The 22,505-nt window shown below is 42.3% G+C and overlaps 1 protein-coding gene across 1 annotated transcript in view; it reads right to left on the bottom strand.

Moving 5' to 3' along the window:
* rab1ba (zRAB1B, member RAS oncogene family a) overlaps nucleotides 1-9,463 on the bottom strand; it is an 11,589-nt gene extending 2,126 nt beyond the window's left edge. Inside the window, exons 1-6 of the mRNA XM_026161007.2 lie at nucleotides 8,461-9,463; nucleotides 4,012-4,084; nucleotides 3,804-3,899; nucleotides 2,162-2,257; nucleotides 1,806-1,937; nucleotides 1-1,158 (exon numbers count right to left, since the gene is read on the bottom strand). The exon at nucleotides 1-1,158 is cut by the window's left edge and continues 2,126 nt beyond it. Of these exons, the coding sequence (XP_026016792.1) occupies nucleotides 964-1,158; nucleotides 1,806-1,937; nucleotides 2,162-2,257; nucleotides 3,804-3,899; nucleotides 4,012-4,084; nucleotides 8,461-8,474 (606 nt within the window). The 5' untranslated portion in view covers nucleotides 8,475-9,463 and the 3' untranslated portion in view covers nucleotides 1-963. The remainder of the gene's footprint in view (nucleotides 1,159-1,805; nucleotides 1,938-2,161; nucleotides 2,258-3,803; nucleotides 3,900-4,011; nucleotides 4,085-8,460) is intronic.
* Nucleotides 9,464-22,505: the final 13,042 nt, after the last annotated feature.

The following is a 22,505-nucleotide window of genomic DNA, read 5'->3' as shown; positions in this document are numbered from 1 at the left end:
GTCCCAGTCTGTTTGAGAAAGAGTGAGCGAGGCGTGTCCACACAGAACATGTGACTATATATTACACAATAAATGATACATGATGAAGCAAAGTCAGACCCGGGTGCTCGAGTTAAAAACTTTGGGGGAAAATGTAACCGTTCCAACACACAGACCAACAGAGAAAGCAGACTCTGGTCGACACAGTCAGTGGGGTCTGCTTCCTGCTGGCTCACAGCACACGTCTGCATGTTTAGTACACTGGCTGACTGAGGCGAAAGAACGCTGACTCCTCAAACAAGAGTTACATAATAAAAACATTCACCTTGCTTTTGTCTAAACACACTATAAAAAAGTGGCTCAGAAGAGGAAGGAAACAGATGAAGGAGAGGGGCTCCCTGATTGGGCTTTCCCTAGACCATCCATCCATCCTAGACCCTCCTCAGGAATAACAACGATGCGTCACAGTTAGACTGCTAGCATCCTACAGAGTTCAGGTCATCCACATTGTGTAGCGTAGTGAGTGTGTGCAGAGCGAGTGAAGTTTGGGCTGAGATCAGTAAAAACAGACGGAGCCCAAGGACAAATGCATTTGGCCAAACGGCTTTAATTTTTGTAACTCGTGCCATCACTACTGTGTGTGTGTTTCGTAGCAATAACCTCACTTGAATTTGAACCTAATCTTTTATCTCCATGTCATTTTAAATTAATGCCAATCTCCTGCCGTATCTCATTTCCTTCTGCCTCCACGGCGAAAGATAAAATGGTCTCAGTGTGTTTCCTGGTTGCTTTCCTCTCTGTCTAATCAAACAGGTCTGAATTAACCCTCATACAGATTCAATCTGACTTTGCAGTTTAGACCTCTGTCCGAGCAGGTCACAGGGGGAAAGTCGGGAGTGGGAGTGGGCTATATGGTGGGGTGTGAGTTCTACGGGTGATGGGAGGGAACAGAGTAGAGAAATCACTGAGATGGTTGTAGGTCCTTTAACAGCAGCCCCCTCCAGACTGCCTGACGGGGGTGCTATCGATTTTTAAGTTGGGCTTGTCCCCGCCGGCTGTGGCCCCAGGGCCCATGCGTTTCTTGATCTCGGCTGCCATGGTCATGAAAGCCTGCTCTACGTTTGTGGCATTCTTGGCACTGGTCTCCAGAAAGGGGATCACCAAAGAGTCCGCAAACTCCTGAAAAGATAAGAAGAAAATTCAAGTGCAAACAGTCAGAAATCTGCAGTCAGAATATTTCAGCCCATTAGGTGTCTGTGTGGGTTCTCAGTCATCCAGGTAGTCTAAGGAGTTTAGAAAGAAAGTTTCTTGAAGATGTTTCACCTCTCATCTGAGAAGCTTCTCCAGTTCTAAAACCAAATGTTGGAGAGTCCCAGGTGTTTAATCCCTGGTGGGAGTTGTCCCGTAAGACGGTAGTTGACCCACTCTTGATCAGGGTCACCCTTTCAAGTGAGATCACCGGATGCAAGATGTGAGTGGCAGTTGAGGCAGCACGATCTCAAAAATGCAACTTCCACTAGGGATTAAATACCTGGGACTCTCCAACATTTGGTTTAAGAACTGAAGAAGTTTTCTAAGCTCCTTAGACGATCCCCCGACACTACTCAGTGCAGCACTCTGATCAACTGAAGGCTTTTGAGGCAGGTTTTAAGAGAACAGGGTGACAGTGATTTACAACAGTCCAACAATAACATGAACTGGTTTTATATCCATCCAGATATGCCTTCATGTTTGATATGAACAATCAGGTCCCATCAAAATGACCTCGAGAGAGAGAGAGAGCGAGAGCGAGAGAGAGAGACACAGTTATTCATAAGCAGCCACACCTTAGCAGTTGTGTAGTCCACTACTTTCTTAGTCGTCAAGTCACACTTGTTGCCCACCAGAAGTTTATTGACATTTTCACTGGCATATCGGTCAATTTCCTGAAGCCACTGCTTGACATTGTTATAGGACTCCTGTGCAATGAGAATGAATATGAACAAAAAGCCGTCTCTATACATGAATACAAAGTATCTTCAAAAATCAGGGCAAATCTTCCTCCAAACCCTGAGGAGAACATAGCAAGACAAGACTGTCATTTGTTACCAAGTTAACACTCCTTCAGATAAAAGTAGCAAGTATTGGCAAATATTTATTTATTAATTAAATAGACCATAACTCCATAAAAATGCTCACTCACTTGGTCGGTCACATCATACACAACTATGATGCCATGGGCGCCACGATAGTAACTGGAGGTGATAGTACGAAACCTCTCCTGGCCTGCAGTGTCCCACTGGAGGGACGAAGAGGAGCAAAGGGGACAATATATTAATATATTACAATGATAACAAGCATATTATGATAGAAAACCAATTGTGTTTGTGAAAAATGAAACATTCATGAAGCCACCAGTTAAGCAGTGTCAACTGTTGCTTTTACCATTTAACACTGCAGATGTAAATGTAAATGTCCATAACGGACCCTAAATCCATGATACACTTAATAATAGACCAAAGTTAACCTGCACCGTCGTTGTTTTAAGTTTCTGTAGTCTGATTTCTGACAAAGGTAACATTTCTATAAAGTTGCCAGTAGACTGAATATTTCTGTTTTCCAGATGACTCTAGCCTTTTAATGACTTGGTAAATTAGAAAGCTTTGAGGAAACACATCTACCTTGAGTAGACACGCCTCAGGGCAGAGTCAAGAATACACTATACTGCCAAAAGTATTCACTCGCCGATCCAAATCCCTGAACCCAGGTATTCCGATCACTTCCATAGCCACAGGTGTATAACATCAAGCACCTAGGCATGCAAACTGCTTCTACAAATGAGTCCCTGTCAGGGGTTAAAGCCAGCGTGATATTGCTGTAGGCTGCCACCTGTGCAACAAGTACAGTCACCAAATTACCTTCATACTAAATATTCCAATAACAAAGTGGAAGCAATTGTGAAGGACAGCAACTCAGACGTGACGTGGTAGGCTATGTAGACATGTTCTGTTGGGTAACTTCTCCTGGCGATCTGATGGACATATCTGAGTTTGGCGGTTGCCAGAACAGTACTTGTCTGAGTTTCAAAGTGTAAAGCTTGTTGCAGGAGGTTTATGATGTAGGGCTGTTTCTCAGGAGTTGCCCAGTGGTTACAATGAAATCGTCCAATGTACATGTAGTATAAAAAGTTCAGCAAGGATTTGACCTGTCACTTCACAAACGATCAAAACAAACATCAGTTTGGACTTGAGGAAAAAGAGTTGTTGATTCTCACAAAGCAGGAGATGGATATGCAAAGTTATCACAGCATTTCCAAGTATCAAGAGCTGGAGTGATTGCATCATGAAGCAGTCAGAGCAAAAACGGATTTGCATCATCGCTGTGTCACCCAAAATGACAACGATCTAAAACATATTTCTCTAATAGTGAAAAACTACCTTCAGAAAACTAACAACAACTTTACTGACTGGCCTGCACAGAGCCAACTAAAAATCAGTAGGGTTAACTGAAGATCGAGCTCCTTATCAGAGGATTATTAAATCTGGAGGAACTTGAGCTGGGATAGCTGGGAGGGAGAGACATCGGTGTGACTTGTCAAAAACTAAAGTTCACTCACTCCAGGTTCACCAGTCATGGCGTCAGGTCTGCTGTGTAAATATAAATATAAACTATTGACCCCCATGTTCAGTCCACCAAATGTAACCAAGCAAACAATCCACTTTCTAAAAGCTGACATCTCACAGATTACAGAATTGTAAGTTTTGTCACACTCTGGCCAAATTTCCCTCAACCAGCCCCAAAAGAAGACCATAAATGTGGTGCTCTGTGTGTACATGTGCCCTCACAATCTGCAATTTGATGGTCTTGCCATCCAGCTCGATGGTGCGAATCTTAAAGTCCACTCCAATGGTGCTGATGTAGCTCTCTGTGTAGGTGTCATCCTACAGAAAGAGGAGGGACAGCATGATTCAGGCCAGCAGCAAAACCAGTTAAAAACAGTCATTCAGTCCAACAGAAGTGAAAAACATCTTACAGTGAGGAAGTACTACTTACAGCAAAACGCAGTAGAAGACAAGACTTTCCTACACCAGAGTCTCCAATGAGCAGGAGCTTGAACAGATAGTCACTGAAATACAAAGAACAAGGCTGAAAAATTTCCATTGCAATAAAAAACAAAAACAGTGGGAAACATTTTATAATACGACCCGACTAAGTGCAAATCCCCCTTTAATTAAATGGAACCATTGTTCTTTTAATTTGAAGTAGGGATGCTCAAACAAATGTGTACCAAGTCACAACAAAAACATAAATATACTATAATATACACAATATTACCTCATCTTACAACAATCAGACCTATGTGACTTTATAACAATGGACAATGCAACTTTTTTTCCTTTTACAATTACTGTTCAAACACAACTGTCAAAAGGAGCGTGCAGATAAACGTTAGCTAAGGTTAAGCTGATACGACTCGACCCCTGAAAAGTGCAGCGTTCTTCAAATCAGCGGTGGGCGATATATCGCATAGACTCGATAAAGGTATGGCAAGTGTTTCCACATACAATGGTTAAAATGGCTTTACTGAAACAAACCAGTATAAATTACCACGGCAACATTCACTTTTTTTCTTCCGCACACTGTGAATGCATCATTTATCGCCCCCTCCCAACTGGAGAATATTCTACCCGGCACACTGCAGTGAGCATGTGTGTTTGTATCCTACCAGACATGGAATAACAGCGCCAGGAGGAGCTTCAGGTGACGGTGAACAAAATGCAGTAATTTGCAAAACATGCTGTTAAACTATTGCTGCAAAAGGTAAAGTCGGAAAAGTCGAGCTGCAAAAGCACAAATGTTTTAAACGTCTCCCCACACGCCAAAGAAAACGTTAAGCTGTGACAGCTGTGGCTGTTCGTGGTCAGTCATTTTCATAGTCACTATCTAGACTTTTGTTTCTGTAATTTGAGGGCATCACGTTTTTTTAAATTGTAAATATTTTATGTTCACAAAAAAGCATCTTTTTAATTTCAATGTTTTAGTAGGGCTGCTCGATTATGGCAAAAATGATAATCACGATTATTTTCACTGAAATTGAGATCTCGATTATTTGACGATATTTATTTAACAATAACAATGTATTGAATAATGACTTTAAAGATTGTCAAAAAAATAATATAAAATAGTGTGCAAATACTGATAACAGTGCAAATGTTTGCAATATAAAAAATAAATGAAAAATGAGTTCTGACTCCGCGAACCCATAATATTTCCACACCACTGAAGTTGTTTTACCTCTCTTTTCAACCAACAGCAGTCACTCTCCTCTCCAAATAACTTCTGCTTAGCTTTCCGAACTTCCTCTTAATCAGCGGTCCCCAACCCCCGGGCCTCGGACCGGTACCGGTCCGTGAGTCGTTTGGTATGAGAGAGTTGAGGCTCAGGTGTGAAATGTATAGTTTTCAGGGTTTTTATCGGTTTTCAGCATTATTTTGTTATCGTTTTTATCGTTTACTCGGTTTTCCTGGGTCTTTTCACATGTGTTATGAATAAATCTTCTTTTTTTCGGTACCGGTACTAGTTGTATTTTGTTGTATTTATCCGCGACACCTTAAAGGCCGGTCCGTGAAAATATTGTCGGGCATAAACCGGTCCGTGGCGCAAAAAAGGTTGGAGACCGCTGCTCTTAATTGTTGTGACACGTGTTCGAAATGCAGAGAGGTGCGCTCGATTTGCCACACGGAGCAGCGCGAGAGTAAAGCACGAGGGAGGGGCTAATAATCGGCTCAGTCATTTTTAATGATCGTTGAAAGCCCAGATCGTAATCGTGATTAAAATTCGATTAATTGAGCAGCCCTATGTTTCAGTCTCATGAATTCTTGTTTGACTTACTTTTTTCTTGCTATGACTCTTTGTTTGTTAGAGGTCTATGATTGACCTCAGAGAGACGTACTGTGACAGCATTGCCATCTATGAAAAACCTCTGTGTGCAACTGATGGATAAAAAAAATGGTTAAAATAAAACATTTCAGTTCATTCTGATTTTTAGTATTCAAAGTAGAAAAACTATTAAATGGTTGGTTTAAAACGAGTATGCCAGCGCTATTTTAGGCACTCTATGGTTGAAACATTTGTTTTTGGAGGTTATTCAAGCATAATGTGATATATACGGTTTAACTACAGCCAGCTTTAAGGCCTGTGCTGATTAATTGAGATAGTTTGATCATACTTAAGACTGAAACGTCACTTAATGGCAGGACTTCTGTGAGCACTCCTGTAGAATCGGGATATAGAAGACACGTTGATGCTTCGAGGAGGTAATTACTGAAGTTAACTCAGAAAGATGAATCACAGAATCATTACTAGTTAACGTTAAAGGGATGGTTGGCTCAACAGAGCTCTGACTGTTTGTCAGCCTGGCTACAGAGCTGAAGAGAAACCTGGGGTTGTTCTTATTTTCTTCAATCAGTGATGAATAGTAAGATGTTCTGGCTTTGTGGAGGGCTTTCTTATAAAGCAACAAACTATTTCTCCAGGCTAAATGATGATCCTCTAAATTTGTGAGACATGTTTGAGAGTTCTACCAGTTAGTCAAGCACTTCTGACGTGAGACTTTCTTTTTCAGAAGACCTACAGAGTTTTACGCAGTGGAGAAGTGAAAGAAGAAGAGGGAGGGACGTTTGTGGAAAAAACTTTGCAAATAAATAAACGCTGCAGAGTCTTTGCTTTCGATTTGCACTTCTTCCCCTTATATGTTAACACTTTTATACCAATATTGTCTGAGTGGCAACACCCATCATTCAGAAGAATACTGCAGCCACTTCCTGTGCCTAACGGTGAGTATACTGGGGCCTTTACTCCTCCCAATTTATTTGCATATAGCTGCAGCAGACAAAACAACTCTGACTCTGAGTGTAGGCCTTCAGTGTTTTGTGTGTTAGAGAAGATGAGACTTAAAGAAAGAAGAAAGAGAGGACACTTTTTTCAGATGCCGGTTGTTACTTTGCATCGTGTTTTCACATCCCAGGTGAAGGGGACCCCTTCTCAGATGACAAAACTTAGCTATGACCCTTAATATCGAGACTCTGAAGGTGCGAACATGAAATTAAATTTGCCTCCACAGCCTGTGATGCCTACGAGTTCTCTGTCCTCTACCTTTGGTGTACTGCCACAAACTTAATGGATTAATTCTAAGTCTATGAAAATGTATCAAATGTAATTACACACTAATGGATGTATATTTACAAAAGAGTACAAACCTCACATTGTTGTAAATATTTTATAATATCTTTTCATGGGACAACGCTGAAGCTATGACACTTTGATGCAATGTGAAGCAGTCAGTGTACAGCTTGTATAACAGTGTAAATTTACCTCTGCTGAAAATAACTCAACACACAGCAATTAATATCTAAACCTGGCAACAAAAGTGAGAACACCTTCAAGTGCAAATGTCCAAATTGTGCCCAGTTAGCTATTTATTCCTACTCAGCGTCATGTTACGAGGTCTCAGGTGAGAAGCTGGTGTTATTGCTCCCCCACTCTCTCATTCTGGAAGTTCAACATAGCACCTCATGGAAAGAAGAACTGTCTGATAAAAAGAATTGCTGCTCTACATAAAGTTGCCCTGGTTATAAGAAGACTGACAGCACCCTGAAACTGAGGTGCAGGTCCAAGAACACACAGCGGTTTAACAGGACTCACTGTGGAGTGCACAGGCAGATTATGAGTGTACGATTAATCAGTCATAATCCCTTGTACATTCCTTAAACGTATAAATATTTATATCACGTGTGTGTGTGTGTTTGTAGATTAGATAGATATGGACACATTCAGGGTAATTAATGTAACAAGTTCCATGGTGTGACATTCAAGAATTTCGAACTAAAGTGTGGACACTATGTTTTTGGTTAGCAACAGCCTACACAAACAACACAAATGAGCTGCCTTTGCATACATCTAAAAAGCATTGCTATGGAAATAGTAAAGTTTAAATGCAAGTGGGACTAAAAACGTATTTTTGTCGAGTGTTCCATACTGTGGCCGTCTCCATGGAGAAAGGGGAAACAGTGGGCGGAGCCTGTTCGCCCAGGCTACAGGTCAGCCATAACACGCCAGTACAGCCCAATCACCAGCTGGTAACGTTACACGTTTTGGCTCTGGTATCTGAAACGAACAATAACCGCGTTTCTTTCTTTGTTACTACATTAGTGTACACTGCACTGTTTTGTTAGGGGGTCGTGGTTAAAGGTCCGCGGTCACGGGGGAAACGGGAGACACGAGCAAGCAAAGTATTTGTTGATGTGTGGAGAAACCGCACTGGGAAAGCTGACACGTTAAAGAAGCTGTTCGCACCCTGTTTACAGAAGCCGAGCCGCTGTTCTCCATTAGCACAACCAGCCTGGTGTGATGTAGCAGAAAACTAGCCAAACACAATGATACTTCCTGGAAGAAGACAATAACAACAGCCGTGCAGCTGATTGTGTTTAATGTGAAACTCACTATTCGGGATTCATGCTTGCAGTCTGGATGTTTCTCTGTCGGCGACTCGTCTCTTCCTACTCAGGAAAAAAAGATGACTTGTATGTCCGGATATCAGAGGCACATCGACGGTTGTTTACCGTCCCCGTCACTGCTCCGACTCCTCCGCTGTAGTCGGCTTCTATCGGCTCTTATAGCTTTAATCCTTACGGACATAAAATCGTTTCCTCCGGTTAGGTTAGTGTATTTTCTCTCTTTCTGCCTTTCTGTGACCGTTCTTTGCTAAATGTATACGACGACTGCGCAGGTGCGGTAGTGACGAAAGGTGACGTGTAATTACGAAGCGTAAACCTTTTTTTTAAATACAGAAATGGTGGCTCGTGGAACTTGCTAGTAGCTCCCGGTGTTTCACGTTAAATGACTTTTACACCGGATTAGATTTTTTACATATTCTCCGTGTTCCACGTGCTGCATCCGCCGATTGGACGGCTTCACTGACGGGTCTCCCTGTGTGTCACGCGGATGACAACCAGCTGTTTAACACCTGCTGCTTGTTTAGGAATCACGCCCACGCTAACCTGTGCTGGTCAGGTTAACGTGGACATCTGTGTGGTCAACATAACGTCATCGCAGCCAGTGTGCCTTGCTTTGTTAGCGCAGAGCTGCTGGAGCTTGCGTTTACTCTCAGTGTGACTTTTCTGATCTCAAATTATAAAACGTGATTTAAATTTAAAGGCATCATACAGTTTATTGGCGAACCTGTGTGTGAGCAGGCTTTTTGGTTTAGAAATAAATATATTTAATGACGCACATCGATTAGATTAGCGACCGTTTACCTCATAGTTCTTCCACCGATCTCCTTAAATACTATTATATTCAGGAAACTCGTCATAGGCACAGGTAATCGATGGTTATTGTGAAAACTATCTTTAAATAATCAATCCCAGGTGTTAGGGGGAATATGCAAACATTGCCAGTGTTGATTGAGTTTATTTGTAATGTGTTGATTCAATAAATGAGTTCGAAGAATGAGAGTTGTTTTAGCAATTCAGAAATAAACTGGTGAGTCCACTACAAACCATCTCAGCAAATAAAAATGCATGTTTTTCTTTAGCTTCCTTTTCAGATAAGGATCGGCTCTAAACAGACACGTGTCTCATGGTGTTGCAGCTCAGCTGATGCCACAGCCGGAGGGAAAATGAGACTGAAAACATATGACCAGTTTAAATTACAACACCAGTTATTATGTGGGGCTAAATGAGGAATTCAAAGTCAAAGTCAACTTTATTGTCAATTCTGCCACATGTACAGGACATACAGAGAATAGAAACGACGTTACTCTCAATCCCTAGATAAAATAGCAAATGAACATTTAAATATAAGAGTGATTAAAAAATGCAGGTAAAATAATTAAAAAGTAAAAATTTTAATAAATACAATACAATTTTACATATAACAAGAAAGCTATACAATATACAATATAATGGGTAAATGACATTGGGTGTAAACCAGGCAGAGTAGTGCAAATAGGCAAATAGTGCAAATGGAGATTTGGTAATGTACGGTAAGAGATAGTGTAACAACAAAGTCTTATGAGGTAATGGCAGTCCAATGCTCCACAAAGTGACTGGTAACTGGTGCAGGCCAGTGAGTGAGTCAGAGTGTGTGTGTGTGTGTGTGTGACAGAGTTCAGTGAGACCGTGGAGGAGAGAGGGGAGAGGGGGCAGAATCGGGAGGGAGTTAAGCTTCCTGACAGCCTGATGGATGAAGCTGTCCTTCAGCCTGCTGGTCCTGGCCTGGAGACTCCGCAGCCTCCTCCCCGACGGCAGCAGCTTGAAGAAGCTTTGCATTGGGTGCGTGGGATCAGCCGCTATGCAAAGGGCTTTTTTAGTGAGACGGGTGCTGTAAATGTCCTGGAGGGAGGGGAGAGAGACACCAATGATCCTCTCTGCAGCTCTCACTATGCGTTGGAGGGTTCTATGACATGTATGTATATGAATTGTATAAGTTATAAAAATTATGTATGATACCACACTAATCACACAGCATGAGTGACATCAGACAGATGTGAGACCTCAGAGCTCCCTTATTGAAATCATGTATAAGCTTCATTTTCTTCTCACTGTGTGCTCTGAGATATTTATAGTCCTTCACTATTTTCACATCGACCCCCTGCATTGAAACTGGGGTCACTGGTTTCCTGGTTCTCCTAAAGTCCACAATCATTTCCTTGATCTTTGTCACACTGATCTCTAGATGTTTGTGTTCACACCGCATGACAAAGGAGTCCAGCCCAGCCCAGCACTCCATCTCATCACCTTCACTGATGCATCAAACCAACGAGAGTGAAGATAGCAGGTCTCTGTGCAGTCTCCATATTCCCTCTGACTCTGCAGTATCGCTGTTAGCTCCTTTGTTTTGTTTGCTAGCAACCCAACGTTCCTCATTACAATAGACAGGAAGCAGTACAGCCCCATACTTCTATTTTGTAGAAGTGTTTATCAAATAAAAGGGCTGGTGAGTCTCGATCAATAAAGCAGCACTGACATGCAACAACATACTGTCCTACTCATGATGTCCAAAGTAATTTGTTGGTGCCGTAAATGAAGAAGAGGAAACTCGGGATCAGTGATTGAGATTTAGCTGGTATATAATACTTTATTATGGGGCCATTAAATTAAGAGTATGTCAATGAAAAATAAAACAGAATATGATTTGCTGTGGAAAGAAAGGAAAGCAAGGAAGGAATTACTAAAAACAAAAAAATATTCCAAAATAAAATTCTTTGATTGTGTGGAGTCATTTCTGACTGACTTGGCTGAGTCAACCGACAATAAACATCCTAGAGAGGGTGGTTTTAAGAAGCAAGAGTTGGATACCATTAGTGGATATTTAATGATGATACAGAAGTTCCTAATCCCAAAATAGATAAAGATTACATGACTGTGTTTAAAGTAGTGCGGTCAAAAATAATGGGTTAACGCAAATTAATCCGTTAACACGATTAAAAATGTTTAATGCAATTAACGCATCTGGAGTGCAGAATGACTCAATATCACTGAAATGTTTCTGTCAACAAATTTCGAGCAGTTTGTCCAAGTAGAGTTACCTTCGCACATGTGCAAATGGGCAGTTGATCTGGTAGACGCATTTTAAGGGGCTGAAACTCCTCGACCCTTTGTTATGACCCGGCCTACGGGTAACCGGGACCCAACATGCAGGTGCGACTCCCCACTCCCACGACTCCCATGACAGGCCAGCAACACACTAACTAAAGGGGCTAATCAGCAGTTTATATTCTTCAAATATGAACAATATCAAAATAACAAACAAAAAGGTTTCTCCCGTCTTCAGAAAGTAAAAGCAAACAAGACAATTGTCTAACCTAAGCTCCTACAAAAAAGAGAAAAAGGGCTTCTCACTCACTGCTGCAGTGCTCAATGTGTACACATGAATAAGACTTCACAAAAATGCTTTTAGCTCAACACAAAGATATCGTAATTACAAACAGCTCACACTGTACGAAAAGACTTTCTCACACAGATGCTCAGAACTACAAACAACTAGCTCTTTGTTGGGTGTAGAGCAGACAAGGGAGGGCGCTGTCAGCTGGAGGTTAAGAGGCTGCTGTCCATTCAATCATCCAATCCAGACTTCAAGAGCTTGTTTGAATCAGCCAATAAGCTCTCTAACCTGTTTCACCAGCAAATACACAGACACACCCCCACACCCAGCCTGGAGGGAGGAGATTCAAAGAACACACATACACCAATGGGAGGAGCCACACATCAAAACAGCCAGCGTGTGATCACAAACCACAACATTTCATCGAATCGAAACACCTTCATCTAATTTGAATGTATGTATTGTAATGTACTGATACCCTCAAATGAAACCTGAGAGTCTACAGATTATGTCTGTTATTTAACTATAATTGGAATTTGTTTCAGTAAACAGTTAAAAAAAACAACAACTTGTGTGAGAGTCCAAATACATGTGGATGTACCTGTAAAAATATATCTAAAGGATTAATGGATAGTTTTAAAATTACAGTAAGGAAGTATGAGAGAGGAGCAAAGAGTTAAACTGATAGTAAATGCATTATAGACGGTATAACTAGAGTGAAGAGGTAAAACAACTTGATATGCTAGTGCGTTATTTAGATAAAGAAAAACTTTGGTTTAAAAACTATCAGCAACAGAGGGGCACCACAAGCAGCTATTGACTGCACAGACTTCAGCCACTGCACAGAGTCCTGCCATTTTCAGAAGTTCTCTGCTTACTCTGTGATGGTTAGTTGCATCGGTCAGGGTAAAGAGATGGAGTCATATAATGTGGTGCACACAGAATCATCTGCAGCTCAGTGTGACAGACACCAAGGAAATAAATGTGGATCTTAAGAGGACCAGGAAACCAGTGACACCTGTTTTAATTCAGGGGGTCAAAGTGGACACAGTGAAGGATAATAAATACCTCAGAGTACACAATGACAATAAACTGGACCGGGTTAAAAGAAAAATACTACTTCACACTACAGGAAGGGTCAGAGCTGTCGCTATTTCCTGAGGCAGCTGTAATCTTTTAACATCTGTCAGACAATGCTCGGGATTTTCAGCCAGTGCCATCCTCAATGGTGTTGCATGCTGTAGTTGAGGGTTGGGATGCCAACAGACTCAATAAACTCATCTGCAAGGCCAGTAACATTTTGGGGTGGAGCTGCACTCTGGTGTAGGTGGTGTACGAGAGGTTTAAGGTTTATTTATTTATATAGCACATTTAAAACAACAGGGTTGATCAAAGTGCTTAACAATCAGCAAAAATATTCGAGTCATTGAAAGGCAATGCAAGGGAAAAAAGTTAACAAATAAACAACAAACACACCAAAAAAAATCAAAGGTGACAAACATAAAACAGGCCTGATGATGATTTAAACTAATTTGATTCAAAAGCCAAAGTAAAAAGTTGAGTTTTAAGACGCGATTTAAAGGAATGAATAGACTCAGAACTACAGGAGGTTGTTCCAGCGTGTCGGTGCTGCAATTACAAAAGCCCGATCACCTCTGGACTTCAGCCGCGATCTAGGTTGTTCTAAGAGCATCTGGCAAGATGAACTTAGTGCTGTCCTGGGGTTATACAAGCTGAGGAGTTCAGTCAGATAACTGGGTGCCAAATTGTTTAAAATGTTAAAAGTAAGGAAGAGAATTTTAGAGTATAAGGTATTTGACAGGGAGCCAGTGTAAATTAGCTAGAACTGGGGTGATGTGATCATACTTTCTAGTACCTTTTAGAACCCGTGCAGCAGCATTTTGAACTAACTGCAGACGGTAAAGGGAAGCGTGTTGGAGTAGAGAGAGTTACAGTTACGAGAGGTGGATGTTGTCCAAGACGAGAACAATGCTAGATGATTCCTCCCACCCACTCCATGACATGCTGGCCAGTAAAGAGGCATGTTCAGTGAGATACTGAGATTACCCAAATGCAATGCAGTAGCTGCACACCCTTACTATCATCTACGTTCAAAAAAGAGTTCAAACTAAAAGACAGCACATAAAACTAGGAAAGCAAACTTCAACTAATCTTAAGGGAACACAAACTGTAAGTGAGGACAAAACAACACAGGATGAGGCAACAAAGTCCCAACAGAGTCTCGTAGAATAAACGCACACCAGGAAAATTCCTCCCCAAACACCGGGGAACACAGCTGAATGGAATCAGACAACAAGACAAGGGGAAGCAAAACTAAACACAACAAACACGAGACGAGGGACTATCTAAACAAAACGAGTAGTAACAAACACTGAGAGCTGGGGCCTGTTCTTCGTACCTCGCTAAGTAAGTTAGCTGGATTAGATTGTTGACGATTTCGCGTGATCTTGGATCGTTCGGTTCCCCGAAGCCCATCCGGGACTTGCTGTCATAGCAACAGAGCCGTAAGCGTAAACCTGCTCGGGAGCAGGTTTACTTTATGTAAACAGGATTAGATCGCGGCCACGCAGGTATGTCCGCTTCATGTATACGAAAGCAACAGCGATATTTCACCACTGTTTCACCATAAATAAATAACATCAATGTAACTAAAGATAATGCAGCACTTGATCCTTTTATTGATCTCACACAGATACATACAGGTCATTTCCTAAAAAAGGGAAATGTACTATTAACATTCTATTACATGTATGTGATTATTACAGATGTAATTCATATTTCAGAGTAGTAATTGCAAATTACTTCGTGTAATCAAGATGAGAGACCACGGCTATAAAAGCGAAGGTGGATTTGGGAAGCCTGTCGCAGCCATGTCCTGTCCGTATACGCGACCAACCCATTGCGGAAGGTGCAAGATTGATAAGGAGAGTTTTCAGAATTCAGCGTATATTGCGGGATAGACAGGATCCTTTAGCTCAGTGCGGCAGTGTGCTCATTGAGAGATATCGATGTTCCCGTGAGGGTATTATTTACTTAACCAACTTGTTGACGAGGGGGTGCAGGACCACCACCTGTCTTTTTTCTGCTCTGCCCTTTTCTTGGTTGCTGTTATGAACAAACAAACAGATTATTTCAGGGTCTCTTTCCAAGAGACGAAAAGCAATATAAGTGATAAATATTACCATTCTGTAGAATATTCTTATATTTCACTTTTACTTGTTCCCATGTTCTAGTGGGTCCTGTTGTGGCTCTAATGTGAAAGGGGATATAATATAACATAATATAATATAATGTAATATAATATTGGATAATATAGTGTGATATGAAATTACTTACGAGTTTGATTTGTCAGCAACTTTCTGCCAGCCCTCTCTCCTTGCTTTTGCAGCCTTTGCAGTGTTCCCTTGCGTTTTAATTAAACTCTGAAACTCCTGAAATCCCTCACTCAAGAGTTCTTGCTCTGCTGCCGAAAAATACAGAACGCGCTCCTTCGACATTTTCGCCGACCAATCAAAGGGTTGCCGATCAATGTTTCTACTATCGATGCGTAGCCCCTTTTACGACACCCAGTGATCTCACATTACTTCATCCAGCTATACTAATCGTCAACAGCAGGTGTGTTCGGAGAACCGGATTAGCGAGCTCACGGTTAGCGCGATGATTTGGTCTTGGATGTGTCATTTGATCTTGGATGTAGTAAGCGACGTACGAAGAACGGGCCCCTGGACAAACATGGACACATGACTGACAGAGAAGACAGAAAAGAAAACAAACACACAAATGAGACTGAACCAGAAACAGAAACACAAGGAAAGCAGGAAAAAACTGAGATTGAAAAACCTGACTGAAATCAAAAAGATACTGCATGAGTACGAAAGTATGAAATCAGAAAACATAGGGGAATTTTCACATAAATGGTTTGTTTACTCTGATCTGAAACAGTTGATGAGTTTGAAATGAGAGAAAAACCCAAGTGAACTACAAGTGAACCAAAATGGATCACTACAAACCACGAGACAATGTTCAGTCCACCCATCGTCCAAATGTGTCTGCGGTGGGAGCAATAAAAACAAATACAGGATGAAGCTGCTGTGTGACTATTGGAGAACACAGAGAATCCACTGCTAGTTGCTAGCCCATGCACACCTTTGCACATCTATAGCATTTTCCTAGATTGATATTGCAAACCACACGTTGCTACAGGTGGGCAAACAAAAATGATCAAAAATACAAGCTAAAGAAAACTGAAAACATCCCCCAAAACACAAAACAGGGACTGTGACAGAGTAGGAACATAGATCAACACTTTCTGAAACACTCAGACAAACAACCATGCCACTCACCTTTCTACCTGATGCTCTGTTTGAACTTCATAAGCTGTCTTGACCATGTCTACATGCCTATATGAATTACTAACCTGAGATTGGCTTCTCACGTCACATGATGTCAGACGGGCTTCTGTACGTACATTGTTGTACTGAGATTTTCCTAAGCAGAAGACAACACTGGGGGCATGTCGCTCGGCTACAACAGGAAACTAAGGCTACATTTTGCACTGAATCACCAATAAAAGACAGCAGAATATCATCAGCGTACAGTGAGATCTTATTGGAGGTGTGTCCTGTATTGTAGCCATGTATTTCTTTATGTTTCCGAATTGTTTCCGCCAACGACTCTAATGCGAGGCCACACAATAAAGGGCTCAGCGCGCATCCTTATCTCGTGCCATCAAATAGCTTAAATGGTTCGGAAAGGGTTTTTTGTTTGTGAGTATTCTGGCACACGGATTACTATATAACAACTGAATCCAGGAGACAAAATTAGGTCCAACTCCAAACTTACTTAATACTGCATATAGATATGACCATTCGAAACAGTCAAAGGCCTTTTCTGCATCAAGGCTCAGTATCACTAGGTCTGTGTGCGCACCGCGGATGACATCAGTGCGCACACTGTGTCTGAGGAGGATGTGCGGAAGTGCTTCAGGAAGGTGAACGCACGCAAAGCTACTGGTCCGGACGGGATTCCCGGCCGCATCCTCAAGTCATGCGCGGCTCAGCTGGCTGGAGTGTTCACGCACATCTTCAACCTTTCCCTCTCTCTGTCTGTAGTCCCAGCCTGCTTCAAAATGGCCACCATCGTCCCTGTACCCAAATCCTCCACCATCTCCTCATTGAACGACTGGCGACCTGTAGCCCTGACCCCCATCGTGAGCAAATGCTTCGAGAAGCTGGTCAGGGACTTCATCTGCTCTGCACTACCCGACTCACTGGACCCTCTACAGTTCGCATACCGCCACAACAGGTCCACTGATGATGCCATAGCCCTGACACTACACACTGCCCTGTCACACCTGGAGAAGAGAGACACGTATGTGAGAATGCTGTTTGTAGATTACAGCTCAGCATTCAATACCATCGTTCCCTCGAAGCTGGACAGGAAACTGCAGGATCTAGGACTGAGCAGCTCCCTCTGCAGCTGGATCCTTAGCTTCCTGTCTGACAGACGCCAAGTGGTCAGACAGGGCAGCATCACCTCATCCCCCATCACACTGAACACTGGTGCTCCACAGGGGTGTGTACTGAGCCCTCTCCTGTACTCACTCTACACCTACGACTGCACGGCCACTAACAACTCCAACATCATTGTGAAGTTTGCGGACGACACTACAGTGGTGGGTCTTATCACCAACGGTGATGAGACGGCCTACAGGGAGGAGGTCAGCGCCCTGACCCACTGGTGTCAAGACAACCATCTCACCCTCAACGTCGCAAAGACAAAGGAGTTGATAGTGGACTTCCGGAGGTGCAGAGAAGTACACACCCCCATCACCATCAACGGCGCTGCTGTGGAGAGAGTGAGCAGCTTCCGGTTCCTTGGTGTACATCTGGCTGAGGATCTTACGTGGTCAGTACACACAAACAAAACAGTGAAGAAGGCGCAGCAGCGCCTCTTCTTTCTCAGGAGACTGAAAAGATTCGGCATGAGCCCCCGCATCCTCAGGACCTTCTATCACTGTGCCATTGAGAGCATCCTCACTGGATGCATCACCACCTGGTATGGCAACAGCACCGCCTACAACCGCAAAGCTCTCCAGCGAGTAGTGCGGTGCTCTGAACGGATAATTGGAGGTGAGCTTCCCTCCCTCCAAGACATCTACAGGAAGCGCTGCCTGAGGAAAGCGGGGAGGATCATCAAGGACTCCAGTCACCCCAGCCATAAACTGTTCAGACTGCTTCCATCAGGAAGGAGGTTCTGCAGCATCCGGTCCCGTACCAGCAGACTGAGAGACAGCTTCTTCCACCAGGCCATCAGACTGCTGAACACTTCATAGACACCTCAGCTTCACTACTGGAACTTCAACATTATGCACTCCATACTGTACAGTAATGCCACTGTTTTGCACATGTCTCACTCTGTATATTTTTATATATTTTATTTATTGTTTACTCTATTTAATTTGTAAAATATGTGTACACACACACACACACACACACACACACGTAGAAAAATATTTGGTATACACATCCAGAAATGCATACACTATTATATATTGTACATATATTTATTAGTTTCAGATGTAGCCATTCTTGTATTTTGCTTGTTTACATTATTGTATTTTGCACAACTCTGTTGCTTGTGAAGCTCGCACACAAGAATTTCACTCACATGTGCTGTACCAATGTACCTGCACATGTGATGTGACAATAAAAGTGATTTGATTTGTATCTGGATCCCTAGAGGAATAAATAATGGTAAATGGCCTGTATTTATATAGCGCTTTTCTAGTCCCTAAGGACCCCAAAGCGCTTTACATATCCAGTCATCCACCCATTCACACACTGGTGATGGCAGCTACATTGTAGCCACAGCCACCCTGGGGCGCACTGACAGAGGCGAGGCTGCCGGACACTGGCGCCACCGGGCCCTCTGACCACCACCAGTAGGCAACGGGTGAAGTGTCTCGCCCAAGGACACAACGACCGAGACTGTCCAAGCCGGGGCTCGAACCGGCAACCTTCTGATTACAAGGCGAACTCCCAACTCTTGAGCCACGATCGGCAGTGATGTCTGGCGATTGTGGGTTATGACGTCTCGGGTTATAAGATGCATGCCTTATTGGGATAAACCCTCTTTGATCTGGGTGAACCAGTTCACCTATGTTGGAACTAAGTCTCCTGGCTAAAGATTTGGCCAGTATTTTCTGATCTGTGTTCAATAAAGAGATTGGTCAGTAAGAACTCACCAATTCTGGGTCTTTTCCTGTCTTTGGAATGAGAGCCACAGTTGCTTCATTCAGGGTCTGTGGGAGTGCACCATCTTCCAAGGCCATATTAAACATTTTCAGCAAATATGGGGTTAGTAAACTGCTTTTTATAAAACTCATTACATAGACCATCAGGTCCTGGGCTCTGCCCGTTTTTCAGGGAGCGTATGGTATTAATCAATTCTGGACATGTTAAGTCTGCATCTGGAGATGTCCTGTCCTTTTGTGCTAATGTAGGCAAGTTGCATTTGCTTAGTAAATCCACATAATCACAGGGGTTGCATTACACGGAGATGTATATGTTCATACAACTGTCTAAAAGCAGTATTAATATCCTTATAAGAATTGGTCAACAACCCTGAGTCTGACCTGACTGCATGAATGGCCCTATCACTTTTTCTCTTCCTTAGATGATTGGCCAGTAATTTATGTGGCTTATCACCAAATTCAAAATAGGTCTGCTTAACATACATGAAGGCCCTGGAAATTTTATCTGAGAGCAAGTTATTGAGTTTATACTTCAGAGCTGATATTTTACTATGTAGCTGTACAGACGGTTGTCTGGCATTCACAGAGTCCAATTTTTGTATTTGAACCATGCGTTCCATGTTATTACGTTTACACAGCCTCTCACATATGCTTTAAACGTCTCCCACAATAATAGAGGTGATACATCGTCTTTGTCATTCATCTCAAAAAACAACTTGATCTGTTCTTCCAAATAATTGCAGAATGTTTTCCTTGTAAGAAGTTATTGGCTGACTCACCAATAATAGACAACACTGTACTCCAATGGCCTGCTCAGTCATCAGATCTGTTTCCAGTAGTCCCTGGGATGTACTTGAAAGAGAAATTTGGATGAGCAGCTGTGACACAAGACTGAAAATATGTATTTATATTTGTTGCAAGTAAACCTCTGACAGCGAGTTACTGTATTCACTCTTACGTACATACTTCAAAAAATGTGGAAGTAATTTGATTGTAAACATTAATGCAGTGCTGGATAGTATTCAGGAAAGTGAGCAATCTGGAGCTGTGTGTGACAAAAGTACAAACTGCTTTGATGAGTTGTCAGATTGAAGTGAGGAGTGAATGTAGATGAGTATTGAGAATGAGTTTTCTGCTGTGAGATTCATGGTCAAGCACGTACAGGTCCCCAGACCTACCTTGCAGCATGTGCAGTATACAGACCAGGGATGTCAAATATAACACCTGGTAGCCAGAACATCAGCAGAACATCTGTCTACTACCCAGCTGCAAACTGACCAATTGAACGGTTTTATCGCGTCCTCCGTATGAACTCCTGTCTGGCAGGAAGATGTGTACTAAACTGGACATCCTCCCTTTGCCTTCTACGGTGTCTCCACTGGATGACTTTGCACGTCACTCAGTGAAGAAATGTCAGTTTAAAATGCAGCATGACGCTGATCATAAGAATCATGCAGAACTTTCTACCAGGTGAGAGAGTGAGGATAAGGAAACCATAGAGGCTGAGGTCTATCACACCAGGCAAGATCCCGGGTGCAGGCTGTGCAAAGACGCCACTGAGACAATCCAGCGCATATCCAGGCTGTCTTTTTGTTGTCATTCTTTAAAAAAACTATTTTGTAAGTTATTTTTGTTCATTTGTCATTATGGAGTCACTTTAGCTGTGGTTTCAATTTACTGAAAAGTTCATATTTACAGTTGTGGTCAAAAGTTTACATACGTAAAGAATATAATATAATGGCTCTACCGAGGGTCCCGTTATTTCTAAAACTGATTTTTCTCTGATAGTGATTGGAACAGATACTTTGTCACAAAAACATTCATGAAGTTTGGTTCTTTTACGACTTTACTATGGGTTAACAGAAAAAAGTGATCCCATCTGCTGGGTCAAAATTATACATACAGCAACATGAATTAGAAATTTTGGTGACTTAGAAAGTTGTCAGTGAACTGAGCTTCATAGCGTGGCCTCTTAACTTCTTGTGAGTGATTATGAGTGACTACAGCTGGTGACTTCTCCTAGGCCAGTTAAATAGGGCTCACTGGATACAAACGCCCACAAACGCTACAATGGGAAAGTCAAGGCAGCTCAGCATGGATCTGAAAAAGTGAACTATCGACTTGAACAAGTCAGGAAAGTCACTTGGGGCCATTTCAAAGCAGCTGCATGTCCCAAGAGCAACAGTGCAAACAATTGTTTGTAAGTATAAAGTGCATGGCACTGTTTCGTCACTGCCAAGATCAGGAGGAAAATGCAAGCTATCACCTGCTGCTGAGAGAAAATTGGTCAGGGGGGTAAAGAGTCAACCAAGAATCACCAAAAGGCAGATCTGCCAAGAATTAGAAGCTGCTGGAACACAGGTGTCATTTTCCACAGTTAAATGTGTTTTGCGTCTCCATGGACTGAGAGGCTGCCGTGCAAGAAGGAAGCCCTCACTCCAAAAGCGGCACCTTAAGGCTCGACTGAAGTTTGCTGCTGATCACATGGACAAAGATAAGACCTTCTGGAGCAGGGGTGGGCAATTCCAGACCTCGAGGGTTTTAGATCTCACCTCAAACGAAACTAAACAAAAATCGAGCTTTTTGGCCACAACGCCCAGCAATATATTTGATGGAGAAACGGTGAGGCCTTTAACCCCAAGAACACCATGCCTACAATCAAGCATGGTGGTGGGAGTATTATGCTGTGGGGCTGTTTTGCTGCCAATGGAACTGGTGCTTTACAGAGAGTAAATGGGATAATGAAGAAGGAGGATTACCTTCAAACTCTTCAACATAACCTAAAACCTTTAGCACGAAGGTTGGGTCTGGGTGTTCCAACAGGACAATGACCCCAAACACACATCAGAAGTGGTAAAGGAATGGCTAAATCAGGCTAGAATAAGGGTTTTAGAATGCCCTTCCCAAAGTCCTGACTTAAACCCCATTGAAAACATGTGGACAATGCTGAAGAAACAAGTCCATGTCAGAAAGCCATCACATTTAACCGAACTGCACCAATTCTGTCAAGAGGAGTGGTCAAAGATTCAACCAGAAGCTTGTGGATGGCTACCAAAAGCGCCTAATTGAAGTGAAAATGGCTAAGGGACATGTAACCAAATATTAGCACTGCTGTATGTATAATTTTGACCCAGCAGATGTGATCACTTTTTTCTGTTAACCCATAATAAAGTCATAAAAGAACCAAACTTCATGACTGTTTTTTGTGACAAAGAAGTATCTGTTCCAATCACTCTATCAGAGAAAAATCAGAGTTTTAGAAATAACGGGACACTCGATAGAGCCATTATATTATATTCTTTACAAGTGTATGTAAACTTTTGACCACAACTGTAACTAAGCGTGTTCTGTGGTCACCTTTAATTTTATTCACGTATCATGTTGC

This window comes from Astatotilapia calliptera, chromosome 3, assembly GCF_964374335.1.
Source record: "Astatotilapia calliptera chromosome 3, fAstCal68.1, whole genome shotgun sequence".
NCBI classification, from domain to species: domain Eukaryota; kingdom Metazoa; phylum Chordata; class Actinopteri; order Cichliformes; family Cichlidae; genus Astatotilapia; species Astatotilapia calliptera.
This window is presented reverse-complemented; position numbering and strand designations above follow the sequence as displayed.